The sequence below is a fragment of the Cryptomeria japonica genome, chromosome 10, assembly GCF_030272615.1.
Source record: "Cryptomeria japonica chromosome 10, Sugi_1.0, whole genome shotgun sequence".
Taxonomy (NCBI): Eukaryota; Viridiplantae; Streptophyta; class Pinopsida; order Cupressales; family Cupressaceae; genus Cryptomeria; species Cryptomeria japonica.
In genome coordinates this window covers 750,083,156-750,102,598 of record NC_081414.1, presented here as the reverse complement: position 1 = coordinate 750,102,598, position 19,443 = coordinate 750,083,156, and the positions used below count along the sequence as shown (strand labels likewise).

Here is a 19,443-nt window from a genome sequence, read left to right as displayed (position 1 = left end):
TTCTAGTGGGTTGATGCTCACAAAACAGAGTTCGGGGGTTGGTGCTTCCAGTGGGTTGGTGCTCACAAAACAGAGTTAGGGAGTTGGTGCTTCCAATGGGTTGGTGCTCACAAAATTGTAAAAGAACATAAATATATAGCATTCATTTTCAGTGGTTTTCTCCCGCATTGGGTTTCCACTTAAATCTTTGTGTTATTGTGTTCATATGCAAAATTATTTTTAGTGATTGATTCTATCATATAAAATATTGAATTGAAAAGTTTCATTATACTGATTCACCCCCCCTCTCAGTATAACTGTGTGCTCTTCACTCTCAACCACCAAGACTTATTCAATAACTAACTAAGACTTATTCCAACTACAATCCTAACTGAACACAACTTGAAGTTGCCTTACATGTATTTACAAAAGTGCAAGTAATGACTTAACTTGCATTTTACAAAAAGGCTTTTACATGTAACTTGTCAAAAGAAAAACTACAACTAGAAGATTACAAATCTGGAAAAATACAACTAAGTGTTGAAAAACACTTAAGCTGCAGCACGTAAAGACATGAATCCTTCAAACTTCTGGATGATCATTCGTAGTTCATTAGGATCCGGTTCATGGGTGTTCTTGGCAACAACCATGGTCTTCACAATAGAATCATGGCATCGGAGGAGCGTAGAGTTGTCCTTCTCCAAGATGGACTGAATCTCATGCAAAAAGATTTGGTGTTTCATCAAAATTTGAATTGAAGCAGCTGAGAATTGTTCGCTCCTCCATTCATTATGAATCTTCATCTGTAAATCTACAAGAACTTCTTCTTTTGGTATCAGCTCTCCATCCTGACTTATTATGTTGCAAGAGGCCTTTTCACAATGAGAAACAATATCTTGGAAAACTTCACCTCGTAATCCCATTGTATCACCAATCTCGTCAATGAGGGATTTAAGAACAAGGGCCTTATTTTCTAGAAGCTCTTCAAATTCCAAGTACATGACCCTGGAAGAGATAATGGCATGCTCCTGTAGAACACTCAACTGTTGTTGAGGCATGGTGCGCCAGATTGTCCAACTACCTTCAACACTTTCCAGATTCTTCTTAAAAACGTTGGAGGTATGACTTAATTTCTCTTCAATGGTCTCCAACTTAGACATCATCTGAAAAATATCTTTCATCACTCGTGCACATAGATCATGAAGCTGATCAACCCAAGAATCCAATGCTTTCACTTTCTGAGCAGCCCTTTCAACTCTACAAATTGACTCTCGGGAACCGGAAGAACTTGTGGGATTACTCCCTTCAGCAGCAGGTTTTGTAATTTTATGAACAGTTGCCACAAGTTGCCGGTTTTCTTCTTCTAGCTTGTCTTTCTTTGCTAGAAGTTCATCACACCGTTGTACCAGTGAAGCTACAGAAAATTGAGCATCATGTTTAATCACTTCATGCATTTGCTTACCCAATTCTATCCTTGTAACTTTGTAATCAGCAGCTAACATCTCTTCAAGTGGCTTATCTGCAATGGGTTCAACAATTTCAACTACCTTCATCTTGTTGCTGTCAACAGTTACTTTGGAGATAGTCTTGGCCTTTTTAGCAACCTTGGGTCTAGACTGTTTAAGTTGCTAATAATCAAAGGCATCAGGTGAGATTTATTGCTTCTTCCATTTTGGAGTAAAAGAACTAAGCCATGGAGGTAAAGCCATCAACTCTCCTTCAATAGCTGCTGTAGGCAAAGGAGAAGCAGTTTCTGTTTGAATAATTGTGGTCATCCTGGGAGGAGTATCTGCTTGGATGGTGACCATGGTCTGTTCAATAACCAATGGGCATGAAGATTGCCTCATAAATTCTTCAAAACCAGAAGTGGAGGTATCAATCTCTGATAGCTAGATACATGCAGGAGTATCTTCAGGAACTTCTAACACACTCTCTTGTTGATGATCAGGAGGCGGCTCGTATGCTGAAATAGGAATGGCATTCTGAGGAGATTCTTCCACCATTAAGTCAGGAGGAGAAAGGGGCGTCTCAGTGGAAACTGAGGAAGGGATCTCGTGAGGTGAGTCTGAAGCTGGAGACTTAGGAGCATCATCAGATTGCTGCCCTTCTTCTGGATTATCAAGATCAATCACTTGAACATAGAACCGTGACTTTTCTTTTCCATGAACTGTCGCCTCCTCAGGAGGAAGCACTACTGCTCAATTAACTCGCAATTTGATCCTAGTGCTAGAAGATGATGTGCCTTCCTTGTTGTCAACCTAGATCTTAGACTTACGTCCAAGAGGCCCAGTAGAATCATCTTCCTTTCTAACCTTGATTTTAATAAGTCTAAGACCATTACTTTTCAACCAAGCGTTGGTGTTAGCCAAGATAGGCTGAAATCTCTCAAGAATGGATATGCACTCCTTGTGTGACCATTGGATTAAAGGAAGTGGAGCTTCCTCAACCCTTCGTGAAATATATTCAGGATCAAGTACGTGCCCATCGTCAATCATCTCTTGTGGAATATCCACTAAGTTGAAATCAATAACCTACTCAACAGTAAGCCTGCAGTAATCCATCTTTAGAACCTCTGCTTATGTTCGAAGATCTACCCATATATCCTCCATACGATGCACGTGCACGAAGGACTTCTTGATCTTTTCCTTCATACCCCGATAGTCAAAATCTGCCCTGGCTTTAAACCTTTTGAGTTTAATCTCCTGCATTTCGGTCTCCATGGCCTTGGCCTTAACGGATGTGACAAGAGAATACCGGCCAATTTTTAATGGGTTTGTTGTAGAGATCCCCATTCCAACCTTATGTTTGACGGACTGATGAGTGTGGACAGCCATGATCTGTCTTCCCAACTCCATAAGAATGATCTTATCAGTTGGGTATCTAGGGAGCATGTATGGCTTCCCAGTATAGCATCCAATTCTCATATAGGTAAAGGTCGGGAATTGAAGAAACAAGCATCCATACTCACTCACCCTTTCCCATGCCTCATCCGATACCCTTTTGTTCTTCAGAGTTATGTCAAACTGACACATGGAGTAACTGAAGAATGCATCTTGAACCCTTCTGAAATGCAATCTGCTAGGTCTCAAAGGCAGTTGATCATAATATTTCCACACCCCTGATAGAAAGACCTGGAAAATGTCTGAGTGACACTGCCAAGTACACCAAATATGAGTTCATGTAGAAAGTCATGGTGGAAGAGACTGCTGAAAGTTGTTCACACAAGGCATCGTTGATGACTTTTCCCCATGATATATGATGGGACTGCTTTATGAACATGATGAACTGGTACATCCAGGGCTCAAAAACATTAGAATGTTCAAGGCCCATTATCTTGCTGAGGAGAGTAATGATGTCCCCAATCTCCCATTTGAAGTCATAGCGATACAACTTAGCCCACCTTGAGAAGGCGGCTCGTGGCTCATGGATCCACCTGTTGATATGACGTTTGCAATCCTTCTCTCTTTTCACATAATATTCAGCTGCACTATCTTTGGAGACTTCCATATAAACAAGCGCAGGAGGTATTCTGAAGACTTTCTCAATTGTGTCTGCGTCAAGGCGGATTATTGCTTCACCATCATCATTTTTAATGGTTCTTGTCTCCTTGTCAAAGTGATGGGCACAAGCGAGAACAAATTCAGGTTCTAGGGCAGCCACTGGGAAAGAAGATGCGTGATGGATATGGCTGTCCAACAGCCGCTACATATTGCTATCTTGCGGATCCTCAACCCTCTTGACAAATTCTAACATATCCACATGCCCTATCTCCGTATCTCTTATGCGATCCAAAGGAGAGGAAACTTGGGAAGGTGCAACTTCGTTTTGGTACTTGTCATATTTATACTTCATCTTTTTTGGAATTGAAGATGACGACAAATTCGACATTGAAGGACAACTTGGAATATTGTGATGAAGACTTATAAGTGTTAAGGCAACATCATAATCAGTTGCAATTAACATTTTTCCTTCTTCAAATGGGAAGAACCTCAACTCTTGCACTTCACGATTTTTGTGAGAGAAAAATGGGAAATAAATGGGAATGGGGGAATCTTGACTCTGACCAATTTTGGATCTTGGGGAAATTTTTGCAAGTATACAAGTTGGAAAGAGCATACATGCAATCAGATTTTTAAAACCCGAATGCAAGTACGGATATGGGTGACATGAATGGATAAAAATGGGAAGATCCGGGAATGTCATTTTCATGAAAATGGGAAGAACTTTCAACATGTAATCCGGTTCTAAAAACCCGATTTTGAAAGGATGGGTATTTCTCATTTTTGCAACTTGGAATTTTAACCAAAAATGGTTAAATTCTTTTAACCGTAAGGGAAGAACAAAGATTTTCATCCAACTTGTAATCGGGATTTAAAATCCCGAATACAAGTAAAGAGGGAAAATAGGGAAGATCAATGCAATTCAAAAATTGCTTATCAAGGGGGAAAATCTCTCTCACAAAACCGATTTTTGGGGCAAGAACAACATATTTACAAATTTACAACTAGAAAGGAAAATAAGAAAACAAGAAAAAGAATCAAGAAAAGAAAAGAAATCATACCTTGATTCAATCTGAAAATGCCTCTCCAAAAGATGATCAATCTTTGGAAGGTAGAAGAATATCTCTTAAATAGAGACAAACCACAATCCCAAACCCTAGCCACGTTTATACAAAAACGTCATAAACTGAAAAACATGGCAGCAAATGCAAATAAAATGGCCCAAGGAGGGGTCGAATCTTCTGTTAGACACAATGCACCATTGAGAGGGGGGGTGGGGGGGTGAATCAATGGTTCTTAATCTTTTACCCTTAACTAACTTATGTTTGTATACCGGTTATGGGATCTAACACAATGGAGACATACCGGTTAGTAAGAAGACCAACTCAAAACAATCACACACAGAGAGGCATCTCATAACACCAGGATGTACGAGGAAAACCCAAGATGGGAAAAACCTCAGTGAGCAATGCCATTGGAGTCTACTGCTCCAATCCAGCCTCACAATGAAAACACTGTTACAAAGTTTAGGGCACCAACCCAAGGAGCTACAATCCCTGCATCGAGCTACAACTCAATGTTCACAATGTAAACTTCAATTACAAAAGTAGTTATCTAGCTACAAGTGGATCTTGTAACAACTCAATACAATCTCCCCTGCCGGTAAGGTATCTCCTCAGCCTTACCAGTTCTCTGCTCACTTTGACTGAATCTTCACCAACTCAGTCACTATCCTGCTGGATCTTCTCTTCTTACTCACTGCTCTCTCTTCTCACTGTTGCTACTTACCGGTTCACCTTTCTCTCTGCCGATTCTCACTTCCTTCAACTGTCTGCTGCTCTCCACCAGTACTATACTTAGTCGGTTCTATGCCTGCCTATTCTGCAGCTTCCTTCACCTTTGCTCTCCCGTTATAGACACTACCGGTTCTGCTCTTCTACCGGTTGAACACTTCAACCAGATTCTCCCTCACTCTTACTCTCTTCTCAGATACTTGTTGAGCACTAGGCTGTTTTTCTCTCACATGTAGAAGTAACACTTAGTCACTTTGCAACAGCATAATATTCTTCCATTCAGTAGCACAATCTATCTCTTAGGCTCACGTATTTATAACCCAGACTTCCCGCCAAAAACCAATTCAAACTTGGCGCCTTAGGGTTTTCTCCACTGATCGCGAGACACACTGAATCCAATCAAATCTGATCGGATCACTACTCAGAGATGTCTATTTGTACATATCCGCCATTTATGTGCCTTCCGGAACACGACTTCCTTCTTCGGCAGCCGACAATCGATCTTTCGGCTTTGCTCAGTCAATTCACCATAAATGGCCTAGCTGTCTCCTTTACCTACTCCGATCCACACAATCAACCTGTCCTGGATCTCGAGCCGCACAACTCTGCAACTCTACCTCGAGCTTTGTAGTCACCATTAATGTCAAACCAATCACAACTACCTCACCGACCTTACTTCACCAACCTGTGCATGTTTCATCCACCACTTCTTCTTCATGTGGCATCACAGTCGGTATCCACCTCATCACACTACTCTGTCGGTTTAGCTTGGTCACCGACCACACACTCTACCTGTTCCTCTTTCCTACCAATTCCTCTTTCCTGCCGGTTCTCTCATTCTACCGGTTGCCTCCTCATGTCTGCCTTCTACTGAACTGCTGGTGGAACACCTTGACTGGTTGTCAGACATGTCTATCTTAGGGAATCATTCTATCGATATAAGTATGACATTACCGAGGGGAGTATGCATCATCCACATGACATATGTCATCTTGCACACAGAGGGAACATACTCTGTCAATCTATCACCTAGCTTGTGACAACTTCTTTAACCGGTGGGAGTCCTGCTAGTTAACCTCACACTTGCAATCTGGTGGCCTGCTCAAACTTCTCCTCTGGTGTTGATGTGAACCAAACAATATTATGCCGCTTCAGCATAACCAATGCTCATCATGTAATCTCTTCATACCGGTTGTCTGCAACACTATATCAATACCCTTTCTCCAGAGTGATCACTTTGCTGCACTTCTAGCTTCTTCCTTCTGCAAGAGGGTGGTCACTAGGTTGTCATCAATGACAAAACATTAATTCTTCTCCCATACAATCTCCCATACCGATCCATCTTCTATACTAGTTGACATCAAACTCTAATGCCAACAACCTCTTGTTCACTAGCTGACATCAGTGTTAGTGATACCGGTAACATCCTATACCGGTTGACATCAATGACAACACAATGCCAACATCTTCATCCACCTTCAACGCCTAGGCAAGAGAGGCAAAAACGCCTTAGGAGTTTTCTACTTTGTGAAGAAAAAATCGCCTAAAACGTTGATCCAAGGAACCACGTGTTTGCTGATTTAGACCAAAAAAACAGTAAATGCAAACCCCAAATGGCATGAAAAGTGTTTGCAAATGCATGAGAAAAGGATGGAATCCCAAACGCCTCTCCTTCCTAAAAAATCTCCACGAAATTTGCTTTGAAATCTTCAACAAATCCGTTTTTCTTGGCTGGTCGGGTTTTTTAGAAAGATGAACAAGTTCGAGTTTGCATGTATGGGTGAAAATCGGGTTTTTTGGGCAATATAACAAGTTTACAATTGCACTTTTTCATTAACAAGGCAAAATCAGGTTTTAAAAATGCAATTACAAGTTTAAAATCTTCCAAAATGCACTTTATAGAGAAAATCAGGTTTTTTGGGCAAAATAGCAAGTTTTAAATGTCACTTTATTTCAATTCTAGGCAAAATCAGGTTTTAGAGAGAGATGTTCAAGTTTAAAATTACTTGTAAAGGGAAAATAAAATCCCTACAACAAGTTATAATAACTTGCACATATGTAATAGGGGTTTAAAATCCCTATTACATGTAAAAACCATTAAAGTAGGGGTTTTAGAAGAGAATTACAAGTTTACTTGTTACTTAACCAAAAAATCCCTATTTTAACTTAAAAAACCAAAAAGCATCAAGGGGGAAATAAAAAGCAAATTACAAGTTTTTATTTTTCAATAAAGTGCACTTGTAATTAGCCAAAAATTTCCCTACAAAGACCAAAACAATGGAAATCATTAAAACTTGCAATTCAAGAGAAATTTCCCACCTGTAGTCAGGGCGAAAAAGCCTGAAATTGAAGGAAAGACATAGCGAACGAATCCAGAATGCGACGAAATTCAAAACGTAGTTTGAGGATGGACAGAGGATTAAGCCAGTCCAAGGATTAGTCTAAATTCTGCCTCAGGAAGTGTTCCATAGAGTAAAATTTTCATTTTTACACAAAATTTTTATGTAATGGTCCTTCATTTTTTAAAACAAAAATGAGGACAACAACTGTCATGCCATGTAGAGACCTCAAATATAATAGAGGCATCCACCAAAGTGAGAGAAGATGCTCCATATGCCTATTCATGTTGGGGCACTTTTTCTTAATTCCAAATGGGTTTGTCATAAACCATGGGAAGATACCAAGGTCTTTTAGAGCTGGCCCACCTTTTTTGATAGATTCCATCATCCAAAAGTTGACCATGCTTAAATCAAGGTATAGTACAGTAAAATATATCAGAGTAGATGGACATTTTCAGAAAGGCAACATTGCTTTTGTGCATTAGGTTTGGGTTATTTGCGGCAAGAACATCTACTCTCAAAATCTTAACCTTTCATATTCTCTATTAGGAAAGTTCAATTTGATTTATTCTTGTTATGTTATTTCACTTGATATGTGTCCAGTTCATCTGCCTGTTCACTATAATGTCCCCACAATTTTTTTTTTGATTTTGTCACAGTTACATTCAACACAACACTTGTTATGGTTAGGAAATGAAAACCAAATGCTACTGAAAGTAATCCTCCACTTTTTGATCACCGAGAGCCCAATTTGGGAGGGTGAGAGCATATAGTGTTGAGGGGATCGTTAGATGCCAATAACTAAAAATGATTACAATCTTCGGGTGGCAAGCCAGGCCCTTCCGCTTATACAGTGGGATAATGAAAACAATGCAATCACTTGGTAGTAAACCAGCCAAGGACAAGCTAAAGAACTGAAGAATGCAATCACTCAACCACTTGTTCGGCGGGAGGACTGAAATGAAATTCGAATCAACTCTACTGCTTATGCAGCAAGAGGACAGTATTACAATATCCAAAATATAGGCGGCAAGCTAGCCTGGGAACAAGATGAGCAATTACAATAATAAAGAGCTGATAGTACTACTAATCAGCACTACAATGTTCATCACAAAATTCAGAATTTAAGTAATGATGCTAATCTAAGCAGGTGGCTAGGATAGTTTCTTCCACTTAGATAGTGGGACAGCTAAAAACCAAGAAATTGCTGTTAGTACTACAAACCAGCATTACATTGAATAGAGAAGTGGAAACCAAGTGCTGATTAAGGACTTACAGCTGCATCGAACACTCCAAACAACTCTAGAAACCCAACCAATCACACTCACCCAAAATACACTCCAAACTAACAACTTAGAATTCTGAAAAAACCATCCACACACAGGGAAAGTCACAGGCCAGCAAGCTAAAAACCCACCAAATCACTCATATCTTTCTCTATACTCAACGGAAAACCCCCAAACTAGATGCAAATGAAAGATACAAGGAAGGTGATAAGGATAGAATAGATAAACAACAACTAACAATGCCCCAAATCCAAGACACACAACCCAAAGCACCTCCAGCATAGGGCGTACCAAAGCATACGTTCGATTTGCAAAATAAAATTCAATACATCACGAAAACCAATGCAAACTTACAGGAAGAATCACCCAAGGCAGAGAAGATGAATAAGCAAATACCGAGAACGAACAAACACACTCACAAGGAGCTACGAGCAAAAATATGCTTCAGCCACACTAAATCAGCAATCTGAAAACTCACTAACAGCACTCCAGAAATCAAAACACCACAAATCTTCATCTTTGTTGAGCTCAATCTGCTCCTCTAGATGAGTAACAGTCATAGGTTCATCTAGGCGCTATCTCTCAAGCACGAAACTGAGGAACTAGGAGGTATGCATCCCTCGAAGTCAGAGTCTGATAGCACTTTGACAACACTTTGTTATCATAACAATAATGGATACCAAAATGAGAGCCCAAGGTTCTTATTTATAACTTTTTCCTCAAGTCAAACTTCTTTTCCCTCCAATATGGGATTAAACAACCACATTCCAATTTCCTTAATTTGCATTTCATTTCATTTCTCCAAAATTGCCCATTACTTGGTGGCAAATACACTTTATAAAAATACATTGATAAAGTGTATTATGGCATTTAAAGAATAAAGTGACTTATATCATATAATTGTCTTATTTTTCCTCTCGAGGCGTCTATCTTGCCTTTACAATAATTCACTTATAAAATATTTTCCTCAACCAAAAATCACCCACATATAATTAAGGAAATGACTTAGATATCAATATAACTTAAGCAATCCCCTTTAAATAAATCGTCCAACCTTGGCGCCTAACTTAGGAGAATTAATAAAATCTTTTGAATAATATATGCTTTCCCCTTTCCTAAGTCGACCATCAAATAATTTAAATATTAACCTTATAATAGAGTATTAATATTTAAATAAATCATCTTAAAATCAAAGACTGATCAAAACCAAATGAGCTGGAAATTGAAGTGCTGAAAACTATCAAGTTGAATTGGGTTGGAGCTTTGCACTGAACTGCTAAAAATAGCACTGTTTGAAATGACACTTACTAAAAATAGTAAGTTCTGAAAACAACTCCAAAAAGATTGCTCTTCGAACCTTGAGCATGAGCTCAAAAAACCTAGAAACCTTGACGGCTGTCACTAACTTACTAAAAATAGTAAGTTCTGAAAAACTTCCTGAAACTGAATGCATGCCATACCCTTGCAAAGCTCTTGGAAAACCCAGAAGGAATCCACAGCCTGAATTGTAGAATTTCGACTAGTCAATCTTCAAACAGCTCACACAGACCTCCACAAAAGCTGGAAACCCTAATTCTGCATTTATCTAGCCTACGGGCATCCAAGGATAGGCTAACAGTCACTGGAAAGCGTAGTGCTAAAAATGGTGACATTATGTTCACAAAATTGAGGTTAATATACCTTCATTCATCCCATACTTCGTAGACTCGGACTCGGAGAGTACTCGGCAGGCCCAAAACTTTTGACTCGGCAAAAACTACTCAAAAACTCAGCAACTTAGAAAGTACTAAAAATTAAAATTTATTAAAGAAACATTTTTTATTTTGTAAAGTTCAATTACAAAATATTTTAAATTATAAATTGATATCTTGAAAGAGAAAATGCATGGTTTTATGCCAAAATGTGTAAAAAACGTATTTTAACTAGCATTTTACCCGTGTCAGCATTTTTACCCGTGTTTTTCCCATGTCTATAAAAACGTGAGAGTTAAACTTATAAAAACTTGCCCAGCAAAAAGCATAGAGAGTACTTGGCAACTTGGAGAGTACTCGTAAAGTTTGGAAACCATGATTCATCCCACGATGGGAGATAAAATTGGCAGCAAAAATGAGAATCTTGTATATGTTCATTTTAATGTCTACATTTTGTACCGAAAAATGCTCAAATGCCATTTGGATTTTCCCAGGATGTAAGATTCTAGGGTCTGATTTGGCTGACAACAATGGTGACTCATGAGCTGAGTTCAGTCAGGATGACAGAGATGCACTTTTGAGTAGCAGTGGCTGCTAAATCAGTGGGCATGGGCAAGGCAGATATTTGGAGCTGCAGACAATTGATATAGAGGATCCTTTTGACGATTAGTGATTTGATCATCATATTGATAATGTGTTAGGGCATATATTCATTTTAATTTTTCAGATTCTTGTAGGATTTCCATAATCATATTCCAGGTGAACAGTATTGACGAGAAAATACTGCCTCATTTATTGTGACATAATCTTATAGTCTCAGATTTAAGGAATCTAATGTTTTGAGTTCATGGAATTTGGTTTTTAAAATACTTTATGGTAATTGTTTAGCAGTGCAATGATGTTTTTATTGTTTGGTATGTATTGTGTGTGTGTGTGTATGTTAGTGAATCATAATAGAGATAGGCATTATGTATGAGCTTGCATAATGTCTTTACCTTTTGGGTATGAACTTAAACAAATAATGAATTTCTGGAAAAATTGTACATGTATGATATTAGTATTGTGTATCAATAAACAAACGTATAATCATCTCTGAAAAACTACCCCAACCACTCCAACCTCCTGTTGTTTCCCATTTCTTGTTTCTGATAACTCCAGCATAAAAGACTGTAGGATCATTGTACACGTCAGTACTTGAAATTGGTTGAATCATTGTAAAAGCTTTTGTGAAACATTACATCAAGCTTAACACTATTCTGGTAGTGTATCTTCCAAATGATTTTTATTTTGAAAAGTGCAATGGAAAAAAATGAGCGTCATCAAGTAACTGTCATCTTGAAAGCTCCTTAGAGTGTATTACACCTATCATTGACGAATTTAGTCTTCATAAGTACATACAATCCATTCTTATAAACATGATGGTTCTTGTCCATTTAAACCAACATCAAAACTCTTTTCTCTTTATCACAATAAATGTACAGTAAAAATATTGAGGAGATTTATAGACCTTTAAACTCTATGTTGGTGAACATTCCTCTTGTATTGCATACTCTTGTCTCTATGTTGGACACTCGTATTTATAATCCAATCCCTTGGACATTGTTCCCTTAAGTTGGCTATCAATTTATTTTTAGCTGCTAGGCGTGGTTTACAGGCATCACATTGATAACTGATACTTTGTATATTGACAGCGACATGTAACATATAATCCAACCCCTTGGACATTGTTCCCTTAAGTTGTCTATCAATTTATTTTTAAGCTGCTAGGCATGGTTTACAGGCATCACATCGATAACTGATACTTTGTATATTGACAGTGACATGTAACATATTGATAACATTCATTCGAATATCTAGAGGTAGGATTCACATCATTACAAGCAAATCTGTACAAGTAGCTTTACTTGTCAATTATGTGTCGTTGCTAATTTTTAAGGATATCTCCCTTGTTCTTTTTGTAGCATCTTTTTTGCTGTGAAAATATGATACGTTCATTGGCACGTGCATAAATATTTTCTTAAAACGCTTTGATGTGGGTATCAATTTCAAATTAGAATTTTACCTGTCTATTCTGCTGCCAATAGCTAGAATCTCATATTGTGTTAAGTGGAGTAGAACATGCCCTACTACTTTTACAATATGAACTTTAACTGAAAAGTATTAGCTGTATGGGAAATGGTTTGAGTGAGAAATTAGTGGACCAAAGAGTCACTCGGAATTATATGTAAAAGTATTATAGCACTTTATATTATAGTTTGCAAACTCAGACTTGGAGAGTACTTGGCAAGTCCAAATTTTTTGACTCAGCAAAAACTTGGCAAATTCGATGGCAAATGAGAAATCAATGTGTGATCTGTGAGTCTGTGTGAAGTTTTTAAGGGAAAAAATCACAGCAAAATTGTGTTTTCCCTTGTGGCTCTGTCTTGTGTTTTCCGTAGGTTTTGGCATTTTTTGGCCAGCATTTTCGCTAGCATGTGTTTTTCTTGGTGAGTCGTCTGTGAGTTTTGGTGAGTTTCTGGTGGGTTTTCAGTGTTTTTTCATTGAGTTTGTTTGACTCATGAGTTAACCTGCAAGTCACTGGTGGAGCCTTGGAAATCGCGAGTGCTTGATGAGTTTGTAATCTATGCTTTATATAATGATAATTATAAATGAATTTAGGGATCTTATTGTGGACTTATTGTTAAAAACAATGTAACCTCTTGTTATTTGTAAGATTGCATTGATTTGATCCTTGAGGATGTCTCATTGTTAATTGCTAATTGCTAATTTCACCATTTAATTCTCTGACTTGTTTGAATTCAATGTTGCACAAGATTTATTTTTGAGAAATTGACTAGTGATATGTTGAGTAAGATAAATTTAGGAGAGTTCTCTTCTTTCAACTTGAAGTAGAACTAAATGCCCTTAAGAGAATTCTTTTGCATTCTTAAACATAATAAGAAAAACATGGACTTAATTGTTAAACTTTACATTTGCATTGTTACTAGGATTGAACCTCTAACCTAGATATGTTGTCGTATGAAAAAACCAGCTAAATAGCTTTATTTAATAAATGATTCTAAAGATATATAAAATAAAACTGATCACACCTTTGATTCCCATCTAAGCTTTGATGTAAGGATTGATTTGTTCGATGTAATAGTATCATTAGCATAATAGAATTTATTATGAAAAAAAGATATGCGTTCACTAACCAAAATTAATGACTTTAGAAACAGTTATTAGTGCAATGATCTTGTCTGTTGACCACCCAATGTTCTTATAGTTGTTTGGCTTAACTAATTCCAGAGAAAGTTCAGTCTATAAAGTTTCACTTATTTTCTTATTCCTGATATTGTATGATTCAGATGTCTATCCATAACTCTTGATTTCACATTATTTGTTATTCGTGTGACACCTTGTGCAGTGCACGTATATTCAATATATATCCAAGAAAAGGGGCCATTCTTCCCAACTCAGATGCTGACATAATCATATTGAACCCAAATGCAACATTTCAAATAAATGCCAAGTCTCATCACTCAAAGATAGACACAAATGTCTATGAAGGTTGGATAGGAAAGGTAATCATTATCTTGTTATTTTCTTATCCAGATTTTATTAACTAGTTCGAGTTTCCTGAGATAATTTAGTATGTGCTTTTGTTTTATGTATTTTTTTATGCAGGGAAAAGTTGAGGTTACAATTTCAAGAGGTAGAGTTGTTTGGCAACACGAGAAATTGATGGTTGAACGGGGATCAGGACAATATATATCCATGCCTCCTTTTGGTTCTCTCTTTGATGGCATTGACAAAATGGATTCAGAGTATTTATCTTCTCTAAGAGCTCCAGTTCATCGAGAAAATTCTCATGTTGCAGAAAGCTAGTTTGACTCTAGCATTGTTCTTAATGTTTTCTTTTCTTCCGACATATTAACAAAAACAAATCAGGCAATAGTAAGTAGAACATGCGTTAATATCATGTAGTATCTAATCTCTAGAGAGCAACCATTCTATGCTATAGGCATTAAACATTTGTCACAACTTCCTCCTGTCTTTTTATATCTATTTTATGCACACAGACATGTAAACCAACAAACTTGAAAATCGAGTAGCTTTTGTGCAACAAAATAACTTGTAAAGCAACCAAGTATACAAAAGTGGCACACTCTTTAGGAATTTCTATAATCTAATTGAAAAATGTTTGTGAATTCTAATAGTAACGGACTCTTGGATTGAAGTTCATCATTCATGTATGAGTTCGAAGAGGCATAATAAGTGGACTGTTTATCATTTGGTGTGACTAGTAGTCTAATTACTATCATAAAAGCATATGTGATGTAATGGAAAATTGATCAAACACCAACTAAATGTGGGCAAGTTATTATCTTTCTTAGCCCCATATTGTGGAGGGTGTTAGTCCAAAAAAAACATGATAGTGTGATTTCACAAAAGTACTTACCATCTTTATCTTCTCCGGGCATCTTTGCTGTTGAATATGTACTTGCACCATGATTGTCTTTGGCATAAATAAAATAGATCTTCAGCAGCAACAACAGGAACGAGAACAAGAACAGTGGGCGCAGCAACAACCACCACCTGTCAGTTTAGCTTGACTGATTGAGATGGAGTGTCTATAGGGAAAAGGTCCAAGTTCGAGCCCCAGTGGGCTGAGAGCCCCCGAAAAGGTCAAACCATCTTAATAAGCCCAAAATAGTAAGAATGTTTTTCTATTATTTTCATGCTCTGAACATACGCATGCTTATAAAGCTCAAGGAAATGTGTAAGTACCTCTTTATTTATACTAATAAAAAGTTATCATTAGCAGTGAAAATATTTATCCATGCCAATTTTGATTTTCCAATGTTTTTACTTTAAATGATACACGATCTGTGTTCAAGGCAAGGTAATAGAAGATGGAGTTTCAGGGATTCATTTAAATTGATTTTTTCCCCCTTGCGATAAACGATATTAACCTTGACATGTTTTAGCCTCCCGATCAAATGAATTGAAGTCCTAAATATGTCAATTGCAGTTCAAAGCAAAAGCAACCAATAGCTCTAAAATGGTTGCGAGGACAAGTAAGGGAAGATTTAATACGAGTATGGGCAATTGCAAATGAATAGTCTCCAATTTCTTAGCAGCACTTGAGTTCCAAGCATATTATATTGCGTGAAAAAAATTAAGTTTACTGCTAGAGTTTGCGATCTAAGGTATTGTAATGTTAGGATTTAGTTTATATTGTAAACTAATGTTCTATGTTTGTTGAAGTTAAGTTGAAAGTTAAATATTATAAGCCAGAGACAACTCTGTCCAGAGAGTAGCATAATCAAAATACTTATCTTAATTGCATTCAGCTGGCATGCAGGAGACTATGACCAAAACAAGGACAACATGATGAATGCTAGAGGTTAAATTCCTCCACCACAGGCCACTGGGTGTCCGTTCCAGCTGAGTTTGCAGTACAGTTTAACTGTGGCTTGGACATTTTGCAAGTAGCGAAAGTTAACGAGTTTATATGTTTGTGTTGAGTGTATGTATTTGTAATGTATTATATAAGGGTGTTCTGCTAGTTTAGTAAATGATTTGGGTGGTTAGCTGGTTGATAATAGGAAGTGGCTATTTACCTAAAAATAATTTGTCGTTAATATTATTCTAATATTCATAGCATAGATTCTCATTGCTGTGTTGCTGTGTTGTATTGTTTCTAGCTCCTACATTTACAACGAATTAAAAGATGTCTTTGAGAGATTGTATAAAGATAGATGTTTAACTAACTTTATTTGCAACATCAAAATCACAAGATAGATGATTTTCGGCCTTTCATTAGAGACAATAATGCATGCTTTTAGCTCCTTTCCCTTTCATAAACCTAGCTTGCTTGCCATCCTACACATAACTACAACCAGCGCACATGATTCAAATAAATACTAATCCCCTGTAGGGGAGGAGATTTGCCCCCTCCAAACTGATAAATCTTAGAAGGCAAACCAATCCGCCGCTACCTCTTCGAACAAGCATTGAGATGAGCCAGGGGATAACAAATAACTACACTAACTATACTATAAAATATAAATAACAGGATTATAATGCAAAAGCAGTAAATACATAGAAACTGAATTTTAGGGAATGATGCAATACTAAAAACAAGTTATACCTTCCAACCAGAGAGCTCTCGGGTTTAGGACGTTAGCACGGGGCACAGACATAAGCGTGGCGCGTTGTAATCCGTACGGCCCGCGGACAGGGAAAAGTCTAGAAAGAAGCCTGCAAGTGATTTCCTGTGTGTGGAACCTGTATGTCACCTGCACACACTAAGACAGGGAAAATTGTTGGGGTTGTATAGGGTCTGCCTCAGTCAGACCCTCGTTTAGGTGTTTCCACTGCCACAGACATCCAGATAGATAGATTGGAAAGATAAATTGGAAACTTGATAAATTGGAAAACTTGAAAATATGCAAATAGAAACTATGCTACGCTTAATGGAAGAAAACCCCTATTGCATGCATTTAATATTGGAAATACTGGAAATGTAAGAGATAATGAATGCACCTAGATGATAGATACAATCAACAATGCAATGACTCATTACATGTAAGTAAAATAAATAAAATAGAAGACAAGACGTGAAGCCAAACCCCTCTTTGTTGAAGATACGAGCGTGATGAAGCCCGCGATAGTGTTTGTTGGTAACAACCACCACAAGATGGTTGTAGCTTGATATTGATAGTGTATGTCCAAGAGCATGAAGAGAGCAGTGAGAGTGCAACCAAAATCCAAGAGTCAAGAACCCAAATTGGGAACCCTTCAAAATGAGCTAGGAAGGGTTCTTAAAAATCAGAAGAGGCGCGGAGAGCCATTACGGCGAAACACGAGTCAAAGGACACGCGCCAACCAACGTCTGGAACTCTCTGCCAGATTTGAGATTCCATCAGTTTTTCGAGATGTTAGCGCGGTGCATGGACGTCCCTGCATCGTGCTTACGTCCATCCAAAAGTAGGCCCAAAGGGGCTTTCAAGGCATTTCGAGGCACTTTGTCTTCCAAGCCCATGAATCAAAAATAATATGATTTTGATCATGGAATCGTCATAAATGCACTAGGTGTCATGCATAGGTGTCATAAATGCACTAGGCGCATTTTAGGACACTACATTTTGCCCCCACTTTAGTGGACTGATTAGCTATAGGGATCAGTTGCATTAAAGTAGTTTGGAAAGATATGCTCATTAAGCTCATGCAGTGTAATAAATGCAGTAGATGCAGTAAATACTTAGCCAAAAAGGATACTGTAGAAGCTGCAGAGGTTGAGTCAGCGATCATGAGCAATTTCCCCAAGTATCCACGAGGAAACCTAATATTTGGTAATGACGAATTCCATACTGCAAGATTAGAAAAGTTGTCAGCACGGAAAACAAAGGAAGTTACTTTGGTGAGATGAATGTTTAAGGAGCGTTAGTATGGATAGAAGAGAAAAATCAAATGAAGGCGAGTATATGCCCCTTCGTGTTTTTCCCCCAGTAAGGCGAGGAAAACAGGAAGGAAAACAAGCCAAAATTGTCCAAAATGGGCAAAAGCCATTTTGGGCAAAAATTAGGCTATATACTCGAAAGTGGGCCTCAAGAAGGGTCATTGTAACTATTCACTGCAGGTATTGTAGCTAAGATTTGTATAGAGTCAAAGCGAAAATGCCACACAAACAAGAGCTTATGTCATGTTCCCTTATAAGTGATTGACGAATGTATAAAAATATTAATTACTTTATATAAATTCCTCATTCATCTATATGAATAATTAATATTTACAAGGCATATCTTTTAATTACATGTATTTTTGTTTAACCGTAAATAGCCTTAACTATTACGGGATTTTTTAACCAACTGATGTTAATAAAAGGATGGGCACTCGAGATGGAGGACATGGAATTTTTATTAAAAAACATTGTAAGAGGAGAAGATTGATTATATGCGAGGTTGTAAAGCATATTCATGAATTCCTTTCGCCAGCAATAACTAGCCTATTGGAACGTTGAACCTTTGTCGTGGTGTGGCAGAGGTGAATATTTGTGTGCTCATACGCATAAAATGGAGAAGTGTACCAGAAGGCTGACACAACTCTTTTCTTCACGAAGACTTCCGGGAGTTAGCAGGAAGGCACATAAATCCTATTCCCCTTCGTATCATTGAAAACTGATAACATGTGCAGTTACTATTATGGACTCTTGTTCGTTCGCATGAGATAGAAAACAACGTACTCTCGTCTTGACCCTGCAGTCACGAAGATTTCCATGGAGTAGCAGAAGAAGGTAATGATGTGTAGCGGAAGTATTCCCTGTCATGATGTAACGCAAAATTGAAATCATAGGAGTATCGTTATCCAGGGAACCCGATATCGGGTCTACATTTGCTCGTTCAAGATTCATGAAGAACATAGTGTTGTGCGTGTTATATACAGTGGAGGGGCATACTCCAGATTAGTGGTGCGTGGCAAACCGAAAAGGAACATAGTTGTTGTGCGTGGTATGTGGTATATGCAGTGGAGAGACATACTCCAGATTAGTGGTGCGTGACAAATCAAAATAACAGGCGTATCATACCTGTGGCGGAAGTGACAGAAGCATCTACAGTTTATAACCAACGACATGCGAATTGGCATCTACAGTTTAGCACGAGTATCAGGTGCACCAATATATAAACTTGTATATTCCTTGAATAATAAATGTTTGTTCTATCAATAAATAAATACATCAAGTGGGAAGGGAGACGAAAATTGTATGAATGAGAAGTATCATTGTTTGAACGATATTCATTGTCCTGTCAATAACTCATTATATATGTCTAAAAACAAACATATTGCTGATGAACTGGATATATATCTAA

General features: G+C 37.7%; 1 protein-coding gene across 2 annotated transcripts in view; it reads left to right on the top strand.

Annotated features, from left to right (window-relative positions):
- LOC131076134 (dihydropyrimidinase) overlaps positions 1 to 14,812 on the top strand; it is an 80,439-nt gene extending 65,627 nt beyond the window's left edge. For both annotated transcript variants that reach the window (XM_058013198.2, XM_058013206.2), the window contains exons 12-13: positions 13,995 to 14,151; positions 14,255 to 14,812. In XM_058013198.2, the coding sequence (XP_057869181.2) occupies positions 13,995 to 14,151; positions 14,255 to 14,455 (358 nt within the window). In that variant the 3' untranslated portion in view covers positions 14,456 to 14,812. The remainder of the gene's footprint in view (positions 1 to 13,994; positions 14,152 to 14,254) is intronic.
- Positions 14,813 to 19,443: the final 4,631 nt, after the last annotated feature.